The following is a 25,783-nucleotide window of genomic DNA, read 5'->3' as shown; positions in this document are numbered from 1 at the left end:
TCAGATCTCTACTGTGCACTCACCTCAAACAATTCGTAAATCATCAAATTCTCACTTTCAGACAGTCTTAGGAGCCCCGAATCGACCGAACCAGCAGATAGCAGTACTATCTCACTGAAGGTGACTTGGATCCCCCACCTTCATCTCAGTCTTGCGACGCGGCGGTCGCCGTTTCTTAGTCACCTTTAGGGCAAAATGTCGCTTGAACCTGCAGTCCCTCCCAATCGTGAACGTGAACGAGGGTCAAAACAAAAGTCAATCAAATCGCGACAGGCGATTATTGGTATGTTGTCCAGCAAGTATTGTTTGTTCTCTTGATACTGTTCCCTCTTGGCGCCCAAGGTACACAGCTGACGCATCTCAGAACTCGCCGAAGACCTTATAGAAAATTTGCCCATAAACAGGACCCGGGACCCATCTGCAGCCGCCTCTCTCCTGATAAGCGTCCGAAAGCACATCAAGAGCATTTCTCAACAGCAACCCCATCATAGTCTCTACGGTGATCTTGATCTTGATCGACTGGGTACCAATCTCTAGAACAGATGTACTCATGGCCGGAGAGGGTTGCTCGACAAGGACGCAAACACCACGATACGGGGCCTGTTATTGTCAGCTCGGGTTTTTGCCTTTCAGCTGCTGCACCTTTCACAATGGGAAATCAAGAGCTCAGCTGCCTCTCTGGCCTACTTGATGAGACTTGCCTTGAAAGCAGGAAGATCATGTGCAGGTTGGTGGTTATTGGTCCGGTATACCACGGCTTAATTGTCTTGTAATACTAACACAAGCCCAAGAAGAGCACGATATGGAACGTGCCCGAACTGCAATGCAATACCTTGCTCAATACGATGCACAAGCAGACAGACTTCAGCAACAAAGTCAGGACGACAATGATGTACAAGAGTGTGCACAGTTGCGCGCAGAATACTACGGCATTCGGGCTGCACTGGTTAGTTGCAACCTGACAAGCCTTGGATCGACATGCTGACATATAGGTATAGTGCTGGAGAGAGCAACAGTACGATGTCGCAGAACATATGTATACCAAGATGGAGACCCTATTGCCATCTCTCAACCATTTCTCTGCGGAGAACTTGGTTGAGGTTCTTTTCGATATTGGCTGTCTTCTGATGGCTAAGAAAGACTTTGTCATGGCAGTTAAATGGCTTGGCAGAAGCAACGATATCATCACCAACCAAAGCATCGACCAGCTCACAGAAGATGGTATCAAACTTCGGTTTGCAGTATTCCAGACTCATATCGCCGCCCTTCTGGGTGTCGATACGGCTGAAAGCTTTGAAAAGGCCAGAAGCCTAGTCAGTTATATGGAAACAGAAGTCGGCAGTCAGCCATTTGTTCATATATTGAAACTGGAGCTCCTGAACAAATCGCCTGCCGAGGCTTTCGACTGTGAGGCTTACTCTAGCGTCCTCGGGAAGATGATTAGATCCTTTAACTATGTTGAATCAACTTTCAGTGCCTTGAGGAAGCATATTGCAAAGCTTCGGGATAAAAGTCCCAGTCTTGGCATGAAATTATTGGATGAGTTTGTCACATGTCTTAGCGACTCTGGATTTGTGAAGGACGAAACTGTGGACTGGTACGAAAAACTTGTGGTTCTGCGGGTCAAGATGACTACCCAATCCCATGAATCTCCCGACCATCTTAACACAGCCAAGAAGTTTTTCGCCGGATGCGAACGTCCATTAGGCACACGAGGTGCAGTAGCGTCTCAAACGGTATGTACAGTCACTCATTGATCTCTCAACCTGTGTTGTTATTGATAATTCAAAAATCGGTTAGCTGCTTTGGAAGATGCTTGACACAAGATTTTCGACGCAAAGGTTCGATATGGCGCGAGAATGGGGTTGTATTGCGTTGTTGCCGGTATTCCGAGAAGCAGGACCCAACAATCGAGCAAAAGTTGAAAGGTACCCATTCCGTAAACCCAACAAGGAAACCGACGTCTTTGCTGATATCAAAAATAGGAAACTGCTGCTTTGCCACATATCCCTGAATGAGCCGGAGGCAGCCATGTCTGTCTATCACTCAATGTCAGAGAACAGCCAGACGGATAAGAAAACAAGCTATATCATGTTCAAGGTTGCGATTCGCAACTCGGACCCTGAGCTAGCCGTACAGTGCCTAGAGATCATGAGCAACGCCAGTGACTCTGAGGAGTTGATTTATGCTTGCGTACTTGACGCACAAAAGTCTGGCAACAATGCTTACGTTATCGAAGCCTTGAGAAAGCTGATTCAAGTGCGCAAGATTCAACCAAATGGGCCGGTTCACTTACCTGCACTTCTCAGATGCACTATCAGGTTCTTGCAGAAATTTATGGACGACAATGGGTCGCCGGCTGATAGCACTGCAGCTACAGTTGACCATCTTGTAACAGCTTTCGAGGAAGGTGAGTGAACTTTCTGACTGCTGGTGTTTTGAGAGGAAACTAATTTTGGATAGCGGCCAGAGTCATCGAAAGCAAAGAAACGGGTCCAGATGGCAAAAAGCTTTTTGGTCTTCAAGAGTTGGAATGGTTTTGCCAGAATGCTTACAACGTTTCAGTGAAAAACGCACAGACTTGGGATCCTAGAGGCTTGGTCCGAACATTGGATGCGTGCGTTAGCATCATGGGCCACTTCCCCGAAGAGGCAGTGTCTCCTGTGGTTGACGACCTACCCCTCCGCAGGCTCTTTTGCCACTTCATCAATGCTTCGGCTCTGACAGCACTTGCACGGGCACAGAATGATGTTGAAAGGCAGCTCCTGGACTACCAGGCCGTCCGCAAAAATGTCGCAGGGTTTGAAGAGGCGTTGGAAGCATGCCGCCAAAGACTTGAATTACCCGAAACGCAATATAAGCAGCTGCTCAAGAAGCTGCAGATAATTATAGTGTTCGACTTTGAATCTGCATTGCATCTCAGACAGACATCAGAACTTGGCGAGATCATACGCCGTGCCTCCGTTTGTAGGAATGGGGAGACCTTCAAGGCTATGGCTGACAGTTTGCTGAGACTACATACTGCCTCAAATATTGCACCGAGGGGTAAGTAGCCCGATGTTTGCACAGCCCCCAAACAACCTAATGTGTCTGAATTAGCCAGACATGCTAACAGTCAATCTTTGCACAGATTTCTATTCTGCGTTAAGCCTTCTAGTGGACGAACTTGTAGAGCTACCAGACTGCGACAACATCAAACTCGCCAGGTATTGTCGATGTGTTTTTCAAGTGCTAATGGGTATCGACACGGAACTTGCCCTCAAAGAGCTCCGGTCCATCTCTCATATGGCAAAAAGGGCATTTGAAGTAAGCATGTTTGACAAAAGAGCCATGCTCTATCAACAGCATGGCGGTGCGGTTAAGTACTGATAAAAATATTGACAGACGACAAGTTCGCACTGGCCCTGCGAGGAACTCGAATGGATCGCCGTCATGGCTTTCAATCATGGCATTGAGATTTCGGGACTAAATAATGAAGACAGCGCCCAACCCTGGGTAGAGATTGCAATGAGCCTGGCACATTACAACGGCGATTGTGGAATGTTGGAGAAATCGATGTACGAAAGCTATACCTTGTTTCGCTTGAACCGACAACCTGGGAAAGGCTGAGTTTCTGCGAACAAGAAAGACATGCCCATGTATTGGCTTCACAAAGGTGTCTGTGGCATAATCTTGGAGGTAAACTGTATGCCGAGCCACATATTTGCTAAGCAAAGTCAAATGGTGTATATTGGTTGTTTATTCCTCGGTATTTAGCGATGCAACTTGTCTCAAAATAGATATTTATTGTGCTCAACATGCTCTGTATGAGCTGCTATGGCCGTTAAATCTATATCGCAATGAAAAAGTTCTTCTCTCCTTCATTGGGAGTTACCCTAGACCGCTCCATGATTGGATCGACACAAGCAAGGCGGATACGCTCCGGCGTCGCCGGGCTCTCGAGCTTGAGCAATCCATCATCCTTGTCATCGCTTCCCACAGTTGCTTCCACACCATACTGAGCCCTCGCAGCCTTAAGGGCGTCACGAATAGCGAAGAATACCGAGCTTCCCATGAAAAGGGGGGGCTCGCCGACGCCACGACTCCGCTGAATCGTCCGCAGCTCCTTCCATTCGACATCCTTGAGCAGGCTGACGTTGAAGACCTGCGGTATGTCACGGAAACCGGGAATCTTGTAGGTGCCCGGCCCACGGGTGAATAGCATGCCCTTCTGGGGCCCGCTGCGTAACCAGAGCGACTCCTCCATCGTGAACAGGCCGAGACCCTGCACAAAGGCACCTTGAATCTGGCCGTAGTCGATGGCCGGGTTGATGCTGCGGCCAACGTCCATCTTGATGTCGGCACGGAGGCAGGTCCAGGTTCCAGTCAGCGTGTCGATCTCGACTTCGGCGGCCGCGACACCCTGAGTGAAGTAGAAGAACATCTTGCCCTTGTTCTCGCCCCAAGTGTATCCGATCTCAGGGGTCTTGTAGAAGCCCTGGGCAGACAGGTTGACGCGGTCAAAGTAGGCTGCTTCGGCGAGCTTTGCCATGCTCGCGTCCTTGCCGAGCTTCTCGCGATACGGCGCCAGGCGTTCATTGAGCTGTTTGCATGCGTTGAAGATGGCATAGCCATTGAGGTCCGAGCTTGCTGACGCCGCTGTAGCCGATGCGTTCGCGACGGTGTTGGTTGATGTCTCGGAAATGTGGACGCTGTCCAGGGGCACATCGAGCGCTTGAGCAGCGATCATGGCCATTTTGGTGTGGAGACCCTGGCCCATCTCGGTACCTCCGTGTGCGACTAGAACTGAGCCGTCGTGGTAAATGTGTACCAGGGCACCGGCCTGGTTGAACCACAGGGCAGTGAAGGAGATGCCGAACTTTGTCGGGATGAGGGCCAGACCTCGTTTGCGCCACTTGTGTTCGGCGTTAAAACGAGCCACAGCCTCGCGGCGCTCTGCATACTTGGTTTCTTCCTGCACCTGCTTGTACATCAAAGGTACAAACCAGTCGCCATCGAGCGTCTGGTTGAAGTGCGTCGACTCGCCGTGCTTGTACATGTTGATCTCGCGCAACTTCTCGACAGGCATTCCCAGTCTATCTGCGACTTCCGACATGTAGGTCTCGGCGATAAACATGCCTTGCGGACCACCGAAGCCCCGGAAAGCCGTGTTTGACATGGTGTTTGTCTTACAGATTCGGCCGCGCACATGAACATTGGGCACCCGATAACATCCATCACTGTGAGACATGGAGCGCTCGCAGACGGCGGCGCTCAAGTCCCAGGACCAGCCGCCGTTGTTGAAAATGTCAATATCCAGTGCTTGTATCTTGCCATCTTTGTTAACGCCGACCTTCCACCGTCCCAAGAAAGGGTGGCGTTGACCCGAGATAATCATGTCCTCCTCACGAGTGAGCATGCACCGGACTGGCCGGCGCGTCTTGTGGGCCGCAAGGGCGATGATGGAGCTGAGCTGCACCGCCCGCGTTTCTTTGCCACCAAAGCCGCCACCGAGCCGCTTCACCCGCACTAGTATCTTGTTGATCTTGACATCGCATACGCGGGCAGCATACAATTGCCTGTATAAAATTTGAAGAGATGTCAGCAAAATTGGTTTGCCCGGGACTCAAAGGCGGTTGGTAATCACGGCATCGCTTTAGAGAAGGACTTACGTCTCATTGGGGTTTTGTGTGCTGGAGTATATCTCCATCTCGCCATCTTCTGGTTTTGGCACTACCACAGTCGCATTCGTCTCGAGGTAAAAGTGCTCTTGTCCCCCGATCCGGGCTATGCCGGTAAAAACGTGATCGCACTTGTCGAAAGTGCCCTCTGGATCTCCTTTTTTGATCTCGCGGAAGTAATTGAACAAGCTTTCCTTTTCTATTGCTTCCTCAATAGAGAATATTGCCGGTAGTTCCTCGTACTCGACTTTGACGGCTCTGGCTCCCTCGGCAGCCTTCAGTGCCGATTTTGCAAGTATCAGGGCGATAGGCTGCCCTGTAGTAAACACCTCGTCCTCGGCAAAGAAGACCTCTTCAAAGTGCGGCGCGCCCCAACGGTTGAGGTCCTGCCGGGGGAGGTCGTGCCTGTCTACGTAGTCTACCACACCTGGGATCTCTAGTGCAGCCGAATAATCAATAGATTTGATCTTTGCGTGTGCTTTTGTGGAAAGAACTAGGCATCCGTGAAGCTCATTTGCCAAGGGTGGTATGTCGTCTGTGTATTGCGCCTCGCCGGTTGTCTGCTTTAGGGCTGCAAGATGAGGATTACCCTTGCCCAATATCTCCTGCTCGTAGGCGGCAGTCGTGTCTCGATCCACTGTACCAGTCGAGATGTCACGCTCCAGTTCCAGCTCGGCGTCCTTATCCACAGTGCTGGTCAGGGCCGTGGCATCACTGTCCGCGCCAATACTCCCCATGACATCGTGGTAAAACCGATAGAAGAAACTGAGGGCGAGGGATTTTCGGTACGAGGCCATGCCGCCCGGCACTCCAAAAGTAAGATTGAAATCCTTCTCCAGAGCGTTCATGGCACCTTCTAGTGTTTCCAGGTCCGCAAACCTTTTGCCGGTGATGAATTCCGATGTTTCCTTGGCGGCCAGAGTAGTGGCTGCCATACCGCCAAAGACAAGGTTGCACTTCTCAACTACGCCGTCGGAGTTCAAACTGACGCTGAGGGCACCGGTGACAATTGAGATGTCGTCATCCTTCCTTTTGGCCTGCTTGTATGATCGGAAGAAATCCCCCTTTTCCCGAGTTATTGGAATTCGGATCGAGGCGATAATCGCATCTTTCGGTAGTGCTGTCATCCTATACCCCTTGAAAAAGCTTGCCATTGGTATCTCTATTGGCTTCTCCTCTTGAAGAGACCTAGCTAGTAGCGTGGAGTCCGATGCGACGAATATAGGGTTGAGATCCGAGATGGGGGACGCAGTTGCGAGGTTACCGGCAGGTGTGCCAACATTTCTGATCTGCCTCCCAGCAAAGTACTTGAGCTGTTTGTGGATCGCAGCAAAGACTTGGGAGCGAGCCTCACCAAAGTGCTCTATTGCCTTCTGACAGATACCCTCCAGATCCGTGAGCGTCACGTTTCCACCAATCTCGAGATGGTCATCCTTCAACTCGTACTGTCTAAGCTCGGGTATATCACCAACAAAGACCGAGACGGGGTAGCTCAAGGCCTTGAACTTGACTTCTATCTGGGTCTCGGTGCTTCCGCCGATGATCTTTGCGTCCGGATGTACACTCTTGATCTCTAAGAGCTGCTGTAAGGTTACAGGCCGATACCAGCGCTTGCGCTTGTTGCCAAACGTGAGGGGTTTGAATTGGTGTTTCTTCAGGGCGGGAGGAAATATGAGTTCCGTTTCAGGGTCATATTTCATTAGTTTTGGTTGGGGAAACCTCTTCCCCGACTCCTCGGATTGGCTCGATTTGTCGGCTTTACAGAATCCACCGGCTGCGCCGCCGCTGCCATTTTCCATGCAACACCCGTCGCCGCCATTCGCAGTGGATTTGCCACAGCCAAGACTTGCATCTTTCTTGACACTGAAAGCCTGGGCTGCGTCGAGGATAGGCCTGTAGCCTGTGCAGCGGCACAAGTTACCGTCAAATGCCTCCTCGACGTCATGTTCGGACGGTGCAGCATTGTTTCGCAACAGAGCATAAAGGCCTTTGTTAAGGGGAGGATGGTCAATGAGACTGTGAACAGGATGAGTGGATGGGTTTGGGTTTGTGATCACATACTCATGGCGATTCCAGGCGTGCAAAAGCCACATTCTAGATGCGCCAACCAAAGTTAGCAAGACAGGCTTTCGTAGGAGGGGGGGAAAAAACATACGACTCCCATTTCCTTCAGCAATCAACCTTTGAGCCGGATGTGGTCTTTTCGCGTTACCGATACCCTCAATGGTAATGACATGCTTGCCATCGACACTGGCCAAAGGTGCCAAACAAGCGTTGACGCTGGCGTGGTAAATTTGCTTTGTTGTTGGATTCCAGCCGGCGATAACAATGGTACAGGCGCCGCATCCTCCTTCTCCACAGCCCCTGGAACGCAAACGGGTCTCTATTTTCAGTAAAGGTTTCGAGGCAATAACGTGAAGATAAGGACATGTGCGCGCTTACAGTTTCGTGCCAGTCAAGCCGATGCCCCTCAGATATTCCAAAAGTGTCACTTCGGGGTCGATCTCGTCAAGAACCACCCTTGATCCGTTGAGGAAGAATGAGATGGTGTCTTCATAATTAGTCGTCAATGAATGGAGCGAGGCCAAGGGGTCCCGCTCTGGAGACATGGCAATTGGGGCCATTGTATGGAAGGACGAGGCTGCAGGCTGAATCAGAAGGTGGGATTAGATTTTAGACACCTAGGCGACAACCAAAACCGAGGTCTTGATTCAATCAAGTTGTTTTAGTTATGCCTGAGATTAATATCTTATTATCTCGGCTGCAATGGAGGTTGGAATGCGGAAACGAAAGACGTGGAAAGAACGGAAGAGTAAGTAGTCCAGTGGACAACAGCAGAAAGCAAAAACAAACGAAAAATCGCAAGGAACCGTTTGTAGGTAGTTCGATTTACGTTGTCTGAGTTTGTAAGACAGCTTCAACTTCGTTGTCGAGATAACAGCACATGACCTGCCCCACCATGACCGTACTCAATCAATAGCCGCCACCCGATAGCGATACTGTTAGTGGTGCTTGTGGTGGTGTGTTTGTGCTAGGGAGGGAAACGCTAGAATGCTAATGCCTGTGTCTGGCCATGAAACCCGATTGCAGTTGTGGGCGGGGCCCAGGAAAACCCCGTTAGCCAACAGATAGGAAGATACTGCCGACTTGCTGCACCTACCTAGGTAACTATCATAAGGCGTGGCAAGAAGGCTGCGAAGACGTATCATAGATTACAATAAAGTAATCCCTCAAATAAAAGTTACTGTACCTGGGTACCTACCTAGGTACCTAAGTACGTGGTGTACGGTATCACCTAAGTGACGACGGACGTGGGTGGGGTCGATGCTATCCGGGGCTAGGTTTCCCCGCGTTTGCCGACACCGATTCATCTCACTCGACAAGCGCCACATAGCTGTCGAACTCTGCACGCTCTCTAATCTCATCCCGTCATCAATCATTTCGTTCATCTGGTCCTCGGTTTAGACCAAAACGGATCTACTAGACCTAGTAACAATATGCCTTGCTTGTTGCGGCAACTGACACGCAATGCTAGGCTCCCCTCTCTTGGCTCGTAGTCTTGTTCCAGCCGTCCACCTGCTTTTTTACAGATCAAAGCTGGGCTCCGCACTTGACTGAAACCTCCGAACGGGGCTTTGTACAAGCTCCCCACAACTGCCGAGAAGAGCCATGGTTATGATGATACATACATTGAGGGGTTGAGGCCAAAAACGAAAGGCCCAAAGCGAGCAATGCATTATGTAGATGGCCGCATTGCATACCGCCTCAGCGAGTCGAGTCAGTCATCCGGGTGTCTCATGATGTTTTTGCCGTGATTTTTACTGTGGTTGGTGATCTTTAAATACATTACAAGCTTTGTCCTTTTTTCCCCCCATACTTTTTTAATTGCGAGGAATCCGGGCAGTCACCCTCCACGAGCTATATCAATACAACATTTTTTGTATTTTTGAAGTCGTCACAGACCTAACCCATCAGAGATCGTGCAAGTGAACTGGTATAGTTTGTTTTCAAAATGGCTACCAAAGGCAGCGAGGGTTTCGCCACTCATGAATTCTTCAACATCATCAACGGTCAGCGCCGAGGAGCTGGTGCGGGCGGCGTGGACCGCGTCATCGACCCTCGCACCGAGGAGCCCTTGTGGGAGGTTCCAATAGGATCCGCAGAGGACCTCGAAGATGCTGTCACCGCTGCTCGCGCGGCGCTTCCAGGCTGGGCTGCGACCACGGCTGAGGAGAGACAGCAGCTGTTGGCCAAGATGGCCGAGGCTCTCGGTGCGAACATGGAGTTTCTTGCTGGCGTCGTAATGAAGGAGACGGGGAAATCAGTATGTCAAATCTGCTCTTTATTTGATGAGGGCTAAAGGCTGACACCGTTGTGTTCGTCTTGATAGCAACTCATGGCGACTATTGAGATAGCAAACTCATTAGATCAGTGCAAATATTTTGCCAACAACACTTTGCAAGACAAGGTCCAGTTTGAAGACGACACCATAAAGATTATAGAGACGCATGCTCCGTTAGGCGTTGTCGGAGCCATATCACCCTGGAACTTCCCAGTGAGTGATGTTCAATTCCACGTCACAGAATAAAGACCACATCATGCTGACCTACATAACAGCTGATCCTCAGCAGCATCAAGGTGGTATCTGCTCTCGTCATGGGAAACACAGTCATCATGAAGCCCTCCCCCTTCACCCCATACTGCGTCCTCAAGTTCGCCGAGCTTTGCCAGAGCTTCCTCCCACCGGGCGTGCTCCAGGCCATAAACGGCGGTGGAGAGCTCGGCGGGCTCATGACGCTGCACGACGGCATCGACAAGATCAGCTTCACAGGCTCCATACCCACGGGCAAGAAGGTCATGGCCAACTGCGCCAAGACGCTGAAGCGCGTCACGCTAGAGCTCGGCGGCAACGACGCCGCCCTTGTGTGCGCCAACGTCGACCTCGACAAGGTCGTGGCCCAGACGTGCGCGGGTAGCTTCTTCAACGCGGGCCAGTTCTGCGCGGCCACCAAGAGGATCTACGTGCACGCCGACATCTACGACGCCTTTGTCGACAAGTTCGTCGCCGAGACCAAGGCAAACTACGAGAGCGCCTTTGCCGGCGACGGCGTCTCGGTTCCGACAATCTTTGGGCCCGTCTCTAACAAGATGCAGTTTGACGTCGTCAAGAGGATCCTCGACGACGCAGCGAGGCCTGAGTCCGGCGGCAAGATACTCACCGGCGGTAAGCCGCACGATAAGGGCTATTGGATCCAGCCCACGGTCGTGGCGGGCCCGAAGGAGGACTCCATGGTTGTCAAGGACGAGCAATTTGGGCCGGTGATACCGATTCTGAAGTGGTCCGACGAGCAGGACGTGATCAAGCGCGCCAACCTCTCAAACTCGGGCCTCGGAGCGACGGTCTACTCTAAAGATCTCACCCAGGCCGAGCGCATCGCCCGGCAGCTTGAGTCAGGGTCTGTATGGATAAACGTGAGTCGTTTGCCCTTTGAGCTTATCTTTGGCTGGTGATGTTGGCTTGTTCCCAAGGATATCTTGCTAATCAGGTCCCGTTACGTGTTGCAGATGTCTGAGAAGCCCAATGCTGCGGCTTGGTTTGGCGGATGGAAAGACAGCGGGTTTGGCGGAGAGATGGGACTCCTGGGTCTATACTCTTACTGTCACATCAAGAGTATCCATTTCGCCAAATGAGTTGAAGTGATTGGACATCTCATGCGGGTCTAGATGGCAGGATTAAATAGAAGCCCGGATGCCTATAGACAATGATGTCACTTATCATACTCCGACAACTGTATGACTTGTGCCCAACAAGCTTTAGTGACTCTAAGGTAACCCTTGAGGAAGAATTTTTTCTTTGCTTTTTCTATTGATATGGTCTCTCTATTGCTTGATAAACTTCTTCAGACCCCGAAGTCTCTCCTTAGCCAGCTCCAACACGTCGTCCGGCTTGCACACAGCGAAGCGGAGATAATCTTCGACAATGTGGGCATTGGCGTCGGTGAAGAATTCGGTCGGCGGAATGGCAGCGACCCCAAGCTCTTGGATGAGGAACCAAGCCAGCTTGAAGTCGCGCGGCCGGCTTGCCACGTGGGGTGGAAACGGGTAGTTCTCAGGCATTTGAACAGTGCTCAGGTTGACCATGACAAAGTAGCCGCCCTCGGGCTCCGAGAATGGGATCCCCAGCTCGTGCCAGACTTGGTTGAAGAGATCCATGCGCCTCTTCATGTCTCTGACGCATTCGTCCCAGAAGCCTTCCTTCTCGGCCTGTTCAAAGCCTGAACGAAAAACAAGTATGTGGTCAGATTACTGCGACAATGTGGAACAGAAGCAATAGAATCGAAAGACATACCGACAGCGCAGGCCTCCTGTAAGGGCGATACTGATGAGTAGCAAATGCGGGTGTGAGCAGCAGAGACATGCTGTATGAGCTCCGCGGGACCCATCAGCCAGCCTGTACACCAGAAACCCCTTGATCAGTAATCAATCTTCTTATGTTTGAAAAAAAGGCAATACGGGACTCGTTTCAGAAAAGAGGTATCTCACCAACACGCCAGCCTGTGGCGTAAAAGTTCTTTCCAGCGGATCCCACAGTCAAGGTGATACGTTCCACCTCGGGCGACAGGGTGGCAATGCGGGTGAACGGGGTATAGAAGAGTCGGTCGTAGACTTCATCGGAGAGAATGATGATCTCATTTTTTAGGCACAGATCAGCAATCTTCTGCAGCTCATCCTTTGTGAAGACTTTGCCGACTGGGTTGTGAGGAGTGTTCAACACAATCATCTTGGTCTTCGGGGTGATTGCCCTCTCCAGCTCATCAAAGTCGATATTCCACGCGCCTGCGGAGAGAGTTTTCGTGGCACCTTCTGTGGGAGGATGCAATGGGACGTATACAATCTTGCCGCCAGGCATCTCGATGTTGCTGATGTACCTGTGATACGATTAGCCTAGGTCAACAGGACCATTTCAAATCCCCCGATCATTCAGGGATCCAGGCACGTACTGGTCAAAGAAGGGCTCAAATATGATAACCTCATCCCCAGGCTCAATGAAAGCCATGAAGGCACTCAGCATGCCTATAGTGAGCGTCGTCAGTTAGAGCCCCTGCGAGACTAGTGGCCCTGCCACGACATTCACCAGCTCGAGAAGCATAGCATGGTCGGATTCAGGAGGCATCAAATCCAACCTTCGTTAGCACCTGTAGTTATGGTGACCTCTGTGTCCGGGTTAAGCTGCCTTCCCCAGAATGGGGCATAGGCGTCGGCAATTGCCTTCTTCAGACGGGGCCGTCCCTTTGTAGGGCTGTACTGGTTACAATCCACCTTATCCAGAGCCTGTTTGGCGGCATTGAGGATAAAATCCGGGGGATTGTAGCCGAAGAAGCCCTGGCCCATGTTAACGATGGGCTGTTTAGGCGACGCTGTGGCGGCCTCATTGATGATGCTCCTGGGTGCAGTTAGAACAGGCTGTATTAGTCGAGTCCATGACCAGTCTGGTGTAGCCCTGCAAGGGCCTTGGCAGTTGTGCTTGCCTGCCTGCGGATGGCCGGTCCAAATCGTTGGCGGAAAGGGAAAAAGAAGAGGGAGAAAAGAAAAATCAAGAACACAGTGGTGTTGACTACCGATACTGCAGAAAACGCCTTTCACAAACAAGGGGCCACACTCTAATCCCTCACTCACCAGACATCCTGCCGCCGACCAGCTACCCTGGCCGCGGGTTGGAACTTGGCGCTGCCTGTCGACATGCTTGTGTGGAACGCGCGGCGGCCTTTTGTGATGCTGCTGAATGCGATCCTTTGGCCAGTGATGAGCAATGACGGCAGGCGCGGCGACATGAGAGCTCCAGTTGCTCTTTTGTTATTCGTTGGTGTTAAATTGAGCTCAGAGATGCTAAAGCAGATGAATCTCCTCACTTCAGCTCCTAGTCAGTCACAACTCCAAACATTCACGTTCCCCATGGCACAAAGGCCGGGATCGGGGATGATGTCAGCCCCACGAGGTCTTGCGTGCGCTCAGGTCCCGCTTAGCCCGCATCAGATTGCCCCACCACATACTCTTCGGTAAAGGCATGTTTCACCGCGCAGGAGCTCATATTTACAAAGCCAAGGTAGGTTTAAGTACTGAGAAAAACAAGTATATTACCTATCTAAATGAGAGTAGAAACAAATGAAATACTTGAAAGTCTTCTTATAAGCTGTTGCGTTTGTATTGAAAGGGCTAGGGCTATCAATCAGTCGCATTCGCCTATCATCAAGGATGTTTCTGCATCCAATAACATCATCGAAGATACGCCAATATTGCCTACTTAGCTACCTAGGTAAGTTGGTGAGGTGGGTAAATGTGAATTCTTATGGGCTAACATCCACATATGCCAATTTGTCCAAGAATAAGCTGCATATTTCCAGGTAATTTCTATCAATGCGAGACAAAAGAAATAGGTATTTAGTATAACTAGACCAATTACCCATCGATTGAACAGAATCAAATAGAAGCTGCTGTCAAATTAACTGTGATACACATGAATACAAATTTTAGGTCGATGCAGACCGAGTCCTTTTTACACAATATCATATAAGTCCACAAGTGGCAATAATATCTTTTTTTTTCTTCTTTTTTTTCCAATTTGATTCCTGCTGTCATGTGCTTCAAGTCTCTCACCACCTCGAAGAAAACATAGTGCCATATTGCCCAAGGACAGCAAGCATACCAGCTCCTGGCTTGACCCGATTTGGAACTCAGAAGAAGCAGCGCAACGAAGTAAACAAGCTGAAACTGGTAAACAATATGGTTCTCTCAAATCTCAATACAAGGAGTGAAAGGGAACAGCATAGTGAGGCACGTAACCGGGAGAACTCCAATTAGGCGGTACTCAAGATTAGTGCTCGTTCTCAAGAATCACGCATTGCAAGTCGACTGTTCTAGCAGGTTGTACCGGTATTGCAAACTTCGATAAGTCCTGCTAACTGTTGGATTCCGATCACGATATCGGGCACGTGCTTGCAAGCAATAAACCATTGCAGATTGCGAATGGGATTTGGACAAACCGGCCCTGGAAGCCATACTGACTTAAGTTGCGTAGGTACCTACCTACCGGTAAACAACGAACTGGTAAATTCATCAGGTTGGCAAGCTTGGCTTAGTCATAAGTACCTACCTAGGTAGGTACCTTAGGTACAAGAGGGAACTACCTTAAATTACCTACCTTACCTAAGGTACAACGATGGAGCACGGGCCACTTTTACCCGAAACGACTGATCGATAACCCTGATAAGCTACGAAGTCGCAGCACTAACCGCTTGCGGCAAGGTGAAAAAAGCCGACTTGCCAAACCCCATTTCCGTCAGTCGCGATTGTTTGCGACCAGGTAGAACGACCTCCTGCGTCACAACTACCATCACCACACGCGAGGTTGGAGGATCGCCGTCTCCTCCCTATACTCAACAAACGAAAAAAGGGCAGCCAAATAAGGCTGGTGTCCTATTCGCATACCCTATACCTCGACGATACGAGTCGACTTTGCAAAATCCCGTGTTGCTACTTGCCTAATCGCGGTTACGGCTCTCGTCGTCGTTTGTCTCAAATTTTAGCAGAAAGCTGCAGCACGACCGCGATTAGAAAAGCAGCTCACTCTGCAGTGATCAGTTGCCAACTAATCTACACTCACTTTGCGGAAGGGGTACGGTTAACCGAGGTATGGATCAATCGCCTCCTAGTCCTGATTTAAAGGTCGACGATAGACTGACACGCTATGTTCTTATACGGTCTCCTAGGTCTCTCCCTGCCTTTCTCTTGCCCGGAGCCCAGCGACGACTTTTGTCGGCAAAACAATTAGCTCACCATGGCGAGCGACGTTGGCGATGCGCAACAACAACCCGGTTGGGATCATGATAGCACAGAAGATGGGCCGGATGGGCTCCAGTCCACCGCACAGCATAGCGACAGCAATGTTCAAAATCAACAGCTTCAAGCTACCTCTGTTGCACACGGTGACTCCGAAGATGCTGCAGAATATGACCCAGACTCTGTACCCGTTGCCATCACAAGTCCCAAGGCTAAACCACTGAAGCCCTCTCCTCAACCTGCTGCCGCCAAGAAGCGAAAGACTGCTGGAGGCTTCCTAGTGGGAGACTCTGATGACTCCGAAGATGAGAACCCTACAGTTGCTAGCGTCCAAATGCCTGATCTCAAACCCAAGCCCGAATCATCTCCCGTCCCTCAGAATCTTAATGGTGGTGCGCAGGTGTCAGAGTCTAGCTCAGGGCAGGGTGCCCAGTCCCATGGTTCAAATCAGAGTCATCCCAGTGTTGTGCCTTCTGTGTTGTCCCATGACCCTATCGCGTTGCTAGAACTTCGTGTCAAAGAAGATCCAAGAGGCGCCATGGACTCTTGGCTGTCGCTGATTGCCGCGTATCGGCAGCGCAACAACATTGAGCAATGCCGCGATGTATTCGAACGCTTCTTAGCAGTTTTCCCTCATGCAGTAAGCAGTCATTTTGAAAATCACTTGTCACCAATCCTGTGCTAACGGAGTCGCTATAGGCCGAGGTTTGGGTTCAGTATGCAGATATGGAGCTCAGTCAAGGGAATTTCGTGGAGGCAGAGGCTATCTTTGGCAAGTCGTTAATGTCGGTGCCAAATGTCCAGCTGTGGACTGTTTATCTTGACTACATCCGCCGGAGAAACGACTTAAACGATTCTAGTGGCCGAGCGCGACAGGTCGTCACCCAGGCCTATGACTTCGTCATCGACAACGTCGGCCTTGACAAGGATGCCAGCAAGATATGGAACGACTACATTCAGTTCATTCGTCTCGCCCCTGGCGTCGTTGGTGGTTCAGCCTGGCAAGACCAGCAGAAGATGGACCAGCTCCGAAAAGCTTACCAAAGGGCCGTCTGCATACCCCTATCGAATGTCAACACATTATGGCGAGAATATGACCAATTCGAAAAGGGGTTGAATCCCACCACCGGCCGCAAGTATCTCAACGAACGCTCACCAGCATACATGACCGCCAAGAGCGCTAACACCGCTCTTGAAAACATCATGAGGAATTTGGTCCGGACAACTCTGCCTAGACTTCCCCCGGCCCCAGGTTTCGAAGGGGATGTTGAGTTTGCCGAACAGGTTGACCTCTGGAAACGCTGGGTCAAGTGGGAAAAAGAAGACCCTCTCGATCTGGCAACCGACGACCCAGAACTGTTCAAAAAGCGCATCCTGTATGCATATAAACAAGCTATCATGGCTCTCCGATTTTGCCCTGAAATTTGGGTCGACGCCGCGGAGTGGTGCTTTGAAAACAGCATCTTGGTTAATGGCAAGGACGCTGGCTTGGAGTTCCTTACAGAAGGCATCGAGGCCAATCCGGAGAGCGTGCTCTTGGCCTTGAAACATGCTGACCGCATCGAGACCACATTTCCCGTTGGGGAGGGTGACGACGCCAAGATAGAAAGGGGTAACGCCGTCAAGGCCCCTTATAATAAGCTTCTTGACACTCTATATGGGCAGATCAAGACCCTCAAGGAGAAGGAGAAGGCGGAGATCGTGAAGCTTCGTGAGAGTGCGCCTTCTGTACCTGAGCACGAGATCGAAGAAGGTGAAGATTGTGCCAATCCCATGCCAAGCGAACTTGAGGAGAAAATATCGGCCCTCGAAAAGGGGTTCGGCGCCCAGACAGACTTGCTCGCTAGGACTGTGTCCTTCGTCTGGATTGCGCTAGCCCGGGCTATGCGCCGCATTCAGGGCAAAGGCCAACCTGGTTCACCAATGGGAGGGATGCGACAAGTCTTTTCCGAGGCTCGCAAGCGCGGTCGTTTGACCAGTGACGTCTATGTCGCAATTGCCCAGCTTGAGTGGACTGTTTATAAAGATCCATCTGGAGGGAAGATATTTGACCGCGGCTCCAAACTTTTCCCCGAGGATGAAATTTTCATGTTGGAGTACCTAAAATATCTCCACTCCCGGGAGGATACAACCAGTAAGTGGTCATTTGTGCCCATAGACCGCGCTCCCTTCGTAATATCGGGTTTTCATCTTGCGCATCTTTTACTAACATTTTGCTTCACAGATGCCCGTGTTGTTTTCGAGACATGTGTCAACAAACTCACTCAAAACCCTGCCACTGTTCACAAGGCGAAACCTCTCTACTCATACTTCCACAAGTACGAGTCCAAGTTCGGCGAGCTTTCACAAACCGCAAAGCTGGAGAAACGGATGGCCGAGTTGTTCCCTGAGGATCCCTCGTTGGCCCACTTCAGTGCGCGCTTTATGTCGGACCGGTTCGACCCAATCGCCGCCAGAATAATTGTCTCTCCGGCTGCCCAGCTTCGCCCCAAAATGGTTATGCCTTCAATCGAGGCCAACGCACGGGCGGGTAGCCCTATGATTCGTCCGCTGAACAGTCCCAAGGTGGGCTTTCTACAGGCTGTAAATTCACCGAAGCGCCCTCTACCTGCGGATGATTTCGAAGACCTTAACCCACCCAAGAAGATACAGCGCAACGACCAGCGAGAGTTTCAACGAGCAGAGTCACCACTCAAAGGCGCCGCCGGTCGCAGGCTTGAAAACCAACGCAGGATCCATGGCCAGGGTCCCGCATCCTACAACACAGCGCCTGCCCCAGCTATTCCCCGGGAAATCAACTTTCTTCTTAGTCAGCTGCCAGGGGCAGAGGTGTACAACTCAACTCGCTTGAGTGCGTCGCGAGTGGTTGACACGCTTCGCGACACTCATGTCCCTGACTATCAAAGCTGGAAATCGCGACAAGACAAGGGGCTTCGCCAAAGTGGTGCTCAGATGCCCTCGGACTTTTCCAACCCAGGATACGGTCGAGACTCGCCCGGCCTAAGGACCGGTAGCCCATTTGGCGGCGAAAGACGAATCGCATCGGCCTCTAGTACGTACCAACGTCCAGCCTCCAGGGACTCGTATGAACCACCCCCTCCCTCAGGATACCAACCACCTTCAGCGACTCTGCAGTATCCTCCTGCAACGCCATCATATGACAACCAACCTACACATGGAGCCTGGCCTCCCCCGCCACATCAGCTTCCATACGGAGCACCACCACCAGCACAAAACTATGCACAGGCCCCGCCTCAACTTTATCAGACTCCCACAGGACAGCAACAAGCTCAGCCGCCGTACGGAACCTACAGATACTAGCATGGGAGTAGGGCGTAACCGACAAGTTAGATAGTGACGGTTGCACTGAGCACCTAGAATTGAATCCAGTCTCACCAACGTTGTCTTATTTGTTATCTCTATTGCGATGTAGACAGGGTAACTGGTGACGCTCTTCCGCTTAGTAAACTTCAAGGTTGTGGACTAGTTACATGTGGTTTAAGGCACTTCGTTTGTGTAGATCGAGGCGCCATTTGTGTGATGTGAAGGTCTATCGCTTATAGGAGCGAACCTGAGCGATAAATAAGTCGTATTTGGCTGGCGCTGGAGTAGTATATCACGTCGATCAAGCTTGACGCAATTGACCTTGGCCGAATGGTTTTTTTGATTGTTCTCTTTTACTTCAGGTTTATGACTACAACAACAGGATGAACCAATAAAAAAGAAATAGAAAAACAGAGTAAGGACTTGCAGTCCAGCTGCACGCTGCCAATCTGTTTGGCAAGATGTGTTATGTTCGGGCGCTGTGCAACAAATTTAACTGTCAGGCAGTGTGGTGCTCCCCGGGTGCTTCGACCGGATTGCTTCGGCCGCGATATCAGGTCCAGTTCCCTGTAGAACCCCTGAAAGGGCAGGGCCATCAGTCTTGGTAGGCTTCAAATGGCGATGTCGAGGGTTAGGGTTAACCCCTGGATGCACACTTTGCGTCCGGCTTTAGTGTAACACCATCGTGGAAAGCCGCAGACCATAGAGTCTTGTGGAAATTTGTTTTCTGTGGCAGCTACAAACGGATTCCAACACCGCCTCCATCATCACGGTAAGATGCAGTATAGAAATCTAGACATCCTTGCTGCTTGGCCCGGTTTTTCTTGTAAAAGCTTCCTCCTCGACACAACAAGGGCAACAGCTAGCTAGCCCAATCGATATTGAGCTCGTGGGCTCGCACGACCAGTCCTAGAAGGCACCGTCTATAGCGTTCCAGGCTTGAGTAGCAATACTCCCGTCTCAGGCTTCAGGCCCCTCAAGGCACAGCGCACGGCTTTGGGGTTCACGTTTGTCCAGCGCGGTTGTCAACGCCGGCCGGCGACTGATTCGTTCCAGACGGCTATCTAAAGTCCACGAGGGCTCCTTTCCAGATCAGGTGCTACGCGATTTGATCAAATTTACTTTACGGGCAAACGACTAGGTACATATCTAGCTGCTCAGTATTGTCTCATACACAAGCATGCGTGGAGACAACACCACATATATTTGGAATCCATGTCTTCCAGCTGCTATGTGACTCCCCCAAGCAGAAGCTAGCAGTAGATCACCGCCCTGTCTGTACATTTGAAGCTTGTGAGAGCGGTATTTCTTAAGAAGCCTGAGCAACCGAAGGGCTGTGCTGGTTGGTTGAAGATCCTTATTCATCCATGACGTCTGGTCCAACGCACCTTCCCTTTGAAGTTTCTGATTTGATTAGGTCAAGTAAGGTACTTCCAAATTAAGCTATACCCAGCTGGCAGCCCACAAGCAAACGAAAAAGGTGCACAACGTACTGACTACACATCAAATCTGCTGCACGTTCCCGACCAATTCAAAACGTTCACTACCGACACCCAAAGCAAAAAGAGCCAATCCTCCTGAAGATCTTGGGAAGCTGCCCGCTTTGGTCTCCTCTACTCAGTTTCAAACTAATCTTCAAGGAACTCAGCATCGATAGTTCAAATCTTTTGTTTGGCCGTGATCCTCAAAGGAACCGACTTGGTGAGTACCATGGCCTAGTCATCTTTGATAACACACCCCATATCCATCCAGCTTGCACACATCCAGATCCACGTCACGATACCTTTTTAAACCTCAATTTTGCAGTAGAGCAAGTTGGGTTTTGTTCATTGAGGTCTTCCTGTTGCGACTTACTTATTATTCTTCTCTTGCCTTCCCTGTCAACAGCAAAGTCTGTTGCTCCAGACCGCTTCCCTGCCCGACTTCCACCTGACCACTCCTCATTACCTCCACAACATTTCCAGATCTCAGAGAAATCTCAGCTCCCTTGATGAGATATCTTGCAATCCGATGCGATTGCTAGGTGAGAGCCTCAAGCTCAGTTGCCCTCGACACTGAAAATCCGATTCAACACTTCACTCTTCACGGAACAATCACACCGAGAACCCTCTGTCATCTTCCACACACATCTGCCAACAGCAAAACCATCATTATCTCACTATCAAACTGCTTTCACAAGATTAGTTTTTCATACGCATTCACAGCTTCCCTGCGTGCCCTAAAGCCCTTTACCAAGCAAAGCCCGAAAGGTACAATAAACAATCTGAACTACCGATCCCCCACACACATTGCCTTTCTCTCTCAGATCGATCCCGCTACCTATGCCATCAACACAGAATCCCAGTCTCGTCTGCCCAAAACCACTCCAAAAGATAACAATTACCGGTTGTACGGCCGCCTGTTTTCGCAATCTTTTTGCCATTTCCCAGCACAAACTCTTCGATCAAGCTCACCCGAAGCAGCTACCTTATCTGCTTGCTAAAAACACGCATCCTCACATCCACATAAAAGCACAAACCCTTTTACTTCATCACGCACCTAAAAACTTGCCTGCTTGTTTCTGACTCCACACAACAGCCAGCATCTTCCAAATAGCCCTCATACACAACTGATCTTTTTCACCTTGGCATCTGGGTATTTAAACCGTTTATCTTGCCTTTCCCACACAATCTCGATTTTTCCTAGTTCATACAGCGCACATCACTGGAAATCTCTCGGCTCAGCTTTGACTGAGGGTTATTCAGTTCAGCTAACAATCTGTTCACCACTAGAGGACGCGGTTCAAGTTCGATCTCGCCCTACTATCTCGGCTTCTCACTTTGAGACTGATATCAACTTTTCTATCACTACCAGCTCTTACTGGCAAGCCCAAATATTTCGAAATTTTTCCAGGACGTCTCGATTGACAAAATCTCGAATCCAAGGTGTGTTTCTCTTTCCCTCAAGAAAACTGTTCTCAAATCGCCCTCACCTTGCAGCAATTCTCCCATGCTCTTGAATCCCTAGATCTACAAGCTTGAACAATTCTTTTAGGTTTCTAAGCTTGAACTCGGCACCTTCCCTTTCTCGGTCGCTAGCACTGTCATTTATCCTTTCCTATAGAAGCCCATTGAGAACTTACGCAAAACTGACAAAGTTCTTCAGAATCAGCCAGAATGACTCAATACCAAGGCAAAACTCTTGAGGTGCCGTCCTACAACCATGACGGTCCGGGTGACGAGGATGGTCGCCATAGTCGCAGTGGTTCCGTCCATTCCCAGGCCGGCTCTGCGCGCGGCTCTGTTCATGGTGGCTCGCGCCCTCCCTCGGATGCAGGCCGCCCTCAGTCTCAATCCGCGTCTCGTCCGACTAGTGAGGCGGGCAAGCCGCCCACTGCTCCTGGTAGTGTCCAGGGCTCTACTGGCGACGTTGCCACTGTCGGCCAGGGCGGAAAATGGCCCGCCGCACATGGCTTTGACCCTGCTCGCGACCGTGATCCGAGCAAGGAGCATGCTATGAGCGGAAACAGCAACTTCAACAAGAATCTTGACCTGCCTCCCGAGGCCTATATCACAAAGCTCGAGACTCCCTTCGCTAAGCGCCCTGGAATGGGTAGTCTTGGAAAGAAGATCAATCTGCAGCTGAATTACTTCTCGATTCTCAAGATAGAGCTTCCAGACATCTATCTCTACGATGTAAGTCTTGGAAAATCCCTTGAATTTATATCAAAGTACGAGTACTGACATCTTACAGCTTTCGATCAGTCCCACCCCACTCAAGCCCGAGCAGGTAATCAAGAAGTGTTGGAACACCCCTACCTGGCAGGCAAAGATCGGCAGCACCCGCTCCCCCTGGATCTTCAACAAGCGCAACCTCGCGTGGTCCACGCATAAGACCGAGGATGGAGGCCTTCGGGCTCTTCTGGATCTTGATGCCGAGTATGGTCGCACCGGAGGTCGTGCTGCAAACAAGTTCAACTTTTCGGTCAAGCCAGTTGGCAGGATCACGATGGACTCTCTTCGAATGTACCTTGAAGGCAAGATTGCTTTTAACACCCATATTTTGGAGTGTCTCAACTTTCTTGACCATGTCTTGCGCGAGGGCCCCTCCCAGAGGATGATCCCCATCAAGCGGAACTTCTATTCGAAGTCGCGCCACGCTACTCCCATGGGTGATGGTGTGATTGAGGTCCTGAAGGGCATCTTTGCATCTCTACGCATGTCTCAAGTAAGTAAAAAGACTCCTTATGAAGTCTGTTCAACAAAAGCTGCCAATACTAATGTGCAAGCAGTCGATCAATGACGGCAAGTTTGGCCTCGGTATCAACGTGGACGTTGCCAACACTTGCTTCTGGGTTGCGCAGAACTTTGAGGATCTTGTGCGCAACTACCTTGGCTCAGTGGACCGTCGCTGGTCAGGTGGTAAGTTACTAGGATCCTGTAGAATGACGAGCTTAGTCTACTAAATTTACTAACAACACAATGTCAGTTGCTGCCAACCAACTCGCCAACCTGCTCCAGCCTGTCATGCCTCCAGGCAAGACTAAAATGCAGGTCCAACCTTCGCCAGCCTTTACGGCCCTCCGCAAGCTGGCCAAGATCAAATTCACTGTGCGGCATCGCGGCAAGACTGCCGACCACAAGATCTATACTGTGAAGCGCTTTTCATTCGATCCCAGCTATGGAGAAGAGGGCTCCAATGCGAAGACTGTAAAGTTCTCCAAGAGGGATGGAACCACTATCTCGGTCTATGACCACTTCCAAAAACAATACAATGTGCGGCTTAATCACTGGAAGCTGCCTCTCATCGAGACCACCCGCGATGGATTCTTTCCCATGGAGGTATGTGCTGTTGAGCTCTATCAGCGGTATAACTACAAGCTTGACCCGGACCAGACAGCCAAGATGATAAAGTTCGCCGTCACCCGCCCTGCGCAACGCGCAAGCGACATCATGGCCAACGTCAATGAGCTTCGTTGGAACGAGGACCCCTACCTGAAACATTTCAAGATACAGGTGTCACAGACAATGGAGACTGCGCCCGCGCGTGTGATCCCCAACCCTGAGATCCAGTACAAGGGAGCCAAGGTCAACCCAGGCGTAAGCGGTCGCTGGGACTTGCGCGGCAAGGTCTTCTCGGAGGCTGGAAGTATGCCCCTTCAGTCTTTTGGCGCTGTCATCATCGACAATTGTGTCGACAAGGCTGGTGCCGAGGCGTTCATGAAGAACTTCCTTAGTGTCTTCAAGGGACATGGAGGTAGAATTGCCCCCAACGCCAAGCCGGTTGTTCTTGAATGCTCGTCGGCCAGCATGAATCTAGGTCAGGTTGTGGAGAAAGCCTACCAGGCAGTTGGAAATGCCAACAAAGCTCATCCTAACCTGATTTTCTTCATTCTTCCAAACAAAAGCAGCATCAACTACGAGCGGATCAAGAAGTCAGCTGACTGCCGCTATGCTCTCGTCACGCAATGCATGCAGGCTGCACATGTGCGCAAGAACCAGGCGCAGTACTGCTCCAATGTCGCAATGAAGGTAAACGCCAAGCTAGGTGGACAAACCTGCAAGGTTGCCACTGCTTTCAAGAAGCCCACCATGATGATCGGCTGCGATGTTTCCCATGCGGCTCCTGGCGCACAGCAGGCTTCCATGGCCGCTATCACCGTATCCATGGACAAGGACTGCGCCCGCTATGCTGCGGCTGTGGAGACGAATGGTTACCGGTAAGTTCCAAGCCCTCCCCCACCCTCCAGCCCTCCTGATGGTATCAAAACTGACCTTCCGCAAATAGTTGCGAGATCCTTCTTCCGCAGAATGTCCGTGGCATGTTCGGCCCTCTGGTTGAGCGCTGGTGCAAGACGATGCGCTGTGCTCCGGAGCATGTGTTCTATCTCCGCGACGGTACGTTTTTTTCACCAGCAAAATACTTGGATATGGCGCATAGAATCCTGCTGACAATTGTAAAAAAAAAAAAACAAAAAAAAAAAACAGGTGTTTCTGAGGGTCAATTCGCACACGTGATGGCCTTGGAGGTTGCTGAGCTGCGCAAGGTCCTCAACAAAGTCGGCGGCAACAACCCGAAGATCACAGTCATGGTGGCCACCAAGCGTCACCACATCCGCTTTTTCCCTAAGCCTGGCGATTCATCCTCTGGTGACAGAAATGGAAATGCTCTCCCGGGCACTGTGGTCGAACGCGTAGTGACCCATCCGTTCCACTACGACTTCTATCTCTGCTCACATGTTGCGTAAGTTATCTGGCCAAGTTTGGAAAATATAGAGTGGCAATAGTCGGGCGCTAACCATAAAATTTTTGTTGCGTGTAGCATTCAAGGCACGGCTCGCCCGACTCACTATCAGGTGATCCACGACGAGGTTGGCTACAGCCCCGACGAGCTTCAGAAAATGCTGTACCAGCAATGCTATCAGTATGCTCGCTCGACCACGCCTGTGTCGCTCCATCCTGCGATTTATTACGCGCACTTGGCTAGTGCGCGTGGCCGCTGCCACGAAAACACTGCATCTTCGGAGAAGGACCCCAAGACCAAGGCACAGCCTGGTCACTTTGCAAAGGGCGGCAACACCGAGAGTAGTCTTACGCGTCTCACCGAATCTGTTCCTCTGCTTCCTTGCGGTGCCCATGGCCAGGCTTTCGCAGGCAATATGGACCACTTCAAGCACACCATGTGGTACATTTGAAGGTTTCGCGGATCATTCTTCCGGTAGTCCTTTCCCATTTTTCAGTTCAGTTCTGCATCATGTACCTTCCATGCGCTGAATTGTGGTTTCCTTACGAAATAGTTTAATCAGATACCTTAGGACTAAGAATAAGAATAAGAATAAAATGACCCTCGGCGCGTCCCTGCTCGCCCTCGCCAACTACGCGACAAGTAGATGAACCCTGCCAGTGCCCCACCTTCGGGAGCCCACTACGCAAACAATCCCCCCTCGCAACCGCAGCGCGACGCAACTTCCCGCGATTCTTTCT

The 25,783-nt window shown here is 50.8% G+C and overlaps 6 protein-coding genes across 6 annotated transcripts; 4 read left to right on the top strand and 2 right to left on the bottom strand.

Moving 5' to 3' along the window:
- Positions 1-195: 195 nt before the first annotated feature.
- MGG_03262 (uncharacterized protein) lies at positions 196-3,609 on the top strand (the record flags this gene model as incomplete). The annotated part of the gene is made up of 7 exons (XM_003716661.1): positions 196-283; positions 786-946; positions 999-1,736; positions 1,801-2,410; positions 2,464-3,045; positions 3,173-3,306; positions 3,385-3,609. 7 exons carry the CDS (start codon positions 196-198, stop codon positions 3,607-3,609), a joined length of 2,538 nt encoding a protein of 845 aa, XP_003716709.1.
- A 113-nt stretch (positions 3,610-3,722) lies between these two features.
- MGG_12738 (xanthine dehydrogenase) lies at positions 3,723-8,716 on the bottom strand. Its single transcript, XM_003716660.1, has 5 exons — positions 8,103-8,716; positions 7,816-8,024; positions 7,722-7,754; positions 5,652-7,647; positions 3,723-5,558 (listed from the first exon to the last, which is right to left on the bottom strand). The coding sequence occupies exons 1-5, from the start codon at positions 8,282-8,284 to the stop codon at positions 3,830-3,832; spliced, it is 4,149 nt and encodes a 1,382-aa protein (XP_003716708.1). The 5' UTR covers positions 8,285-8,716; the 3' UTR covers positions 3,723-3,829.
- A 346-nt stretch (positions 8,717-9,062) lies between these two features.
- Positions 9,063-11,468, top strand: MGG_03263 (betaine aldehyde dehydrogenase). The gene is made up of 4 exons (XM_003716659.1): positions 9,063-9,984; positions 10,051-10,215; positions 10,278-11,132; positions 11,226-11,468. Exons 1-4 carry the CDS (start codon positions 9,673-9,675, stop codon positions 11,349-11,351), a joined length of 1,458 nt encoding a protein of 485 aa, XP_003716707.1. The 5' UTR covers positions 9,063-9,672; the 3' UTR covers positions 11,352-11,468.
- On the bottom strand, positions 11,342-13,607 carry MGG_03264 (kynurenine-oxoglutarate transaminase 1). The gene is made up of 6 exons (XM_003716658.1): positions 13,338-13,607; positions 12,845-13,104; positions 12,662-12,734; positions 12,204-12,589; positions 12,010-12,111; positions 11,342-11,935 (listed from the first exon to the last, which is right to left on the bottom strand). The coding sequence occupies exons 1-6, from the start codon at positions 13,490-13,492 to the stop codon at positions 11,541-11,543; spliced, it is 1,371 nt and encodes a 456-aa protein (XP_003716706.1). The 5' UTR covers positions 13,493-13,607; the 3' UTR covers positions 11,342-11,540.
- Positions 13,608-14,979: 1,372 nt separating this feature from the next.
- MGG_03265 (mRNA 3'-end-processing protein RNA-14) lies at positions 14,980-19,260 on the top strand. Its single transcript, XM_003716657.1, has 4 exons — positions 14,980-15,348; positions 15,428-16,137; positions 16,197-17,631; positions 17,722-19,260. Exons 2-4 carry the CDS (start codon positions 15,496-15,498, stop codon positions 18,816-18,818), a joined length of 3,174 nt encoding a protein of 1,057 aa, XP_003716705.1. The 5' UTR covers positions 14,980-15,348; positions 15,428-15,495; the 3' UTR covers positions 18,819-19,260.
- A 2,716-nt stretch (positions 19,261-21,976) lies between these two features.
- MGG_14873 (uncharacterized protein) lies at positions 21,977-25,494 on the top strand (the record flags this gene model as incomplete). The annotated part of the gene is made up of 7 exons (XM_003716656.1): positions 21,977-22,495; positions 22,554-23,027; positions 23,092-23,221; positions 23,289-24,519; positions 24,588-24,697; positions 24,788-25,043; positions 25,122-25,494. The coding sequence occupies 7 exons, from the start codon at positions 21,977-21,979 to the stop codon at positions 25,492-25,494; spliced, it is 3,093 nt and encodes a 1,030-aa protein (XP_003716704.1).
- Positions 25,495-25,783: the final 289 nt, after the last annotated feature.

Source organism: Pyricularia oryzae, chromosome 4, assembly GCF_000002495.2.
Source record: "Pyricularia oryzae 70-15 chromosome 4, whole genome shotgun sequence".
Taxonomy (NCBI): Eukaryota; Fungi; Ascomycota; class Sordariomycetes; order Magnaporthales; family Pyriculariaceae; genus Pyricularia; species Pyricularia oryzae.
Note: the sequence above shows the minus strand (reverse complement) of the source record. Positions and strands in the feature narration are given on the sequence as shown.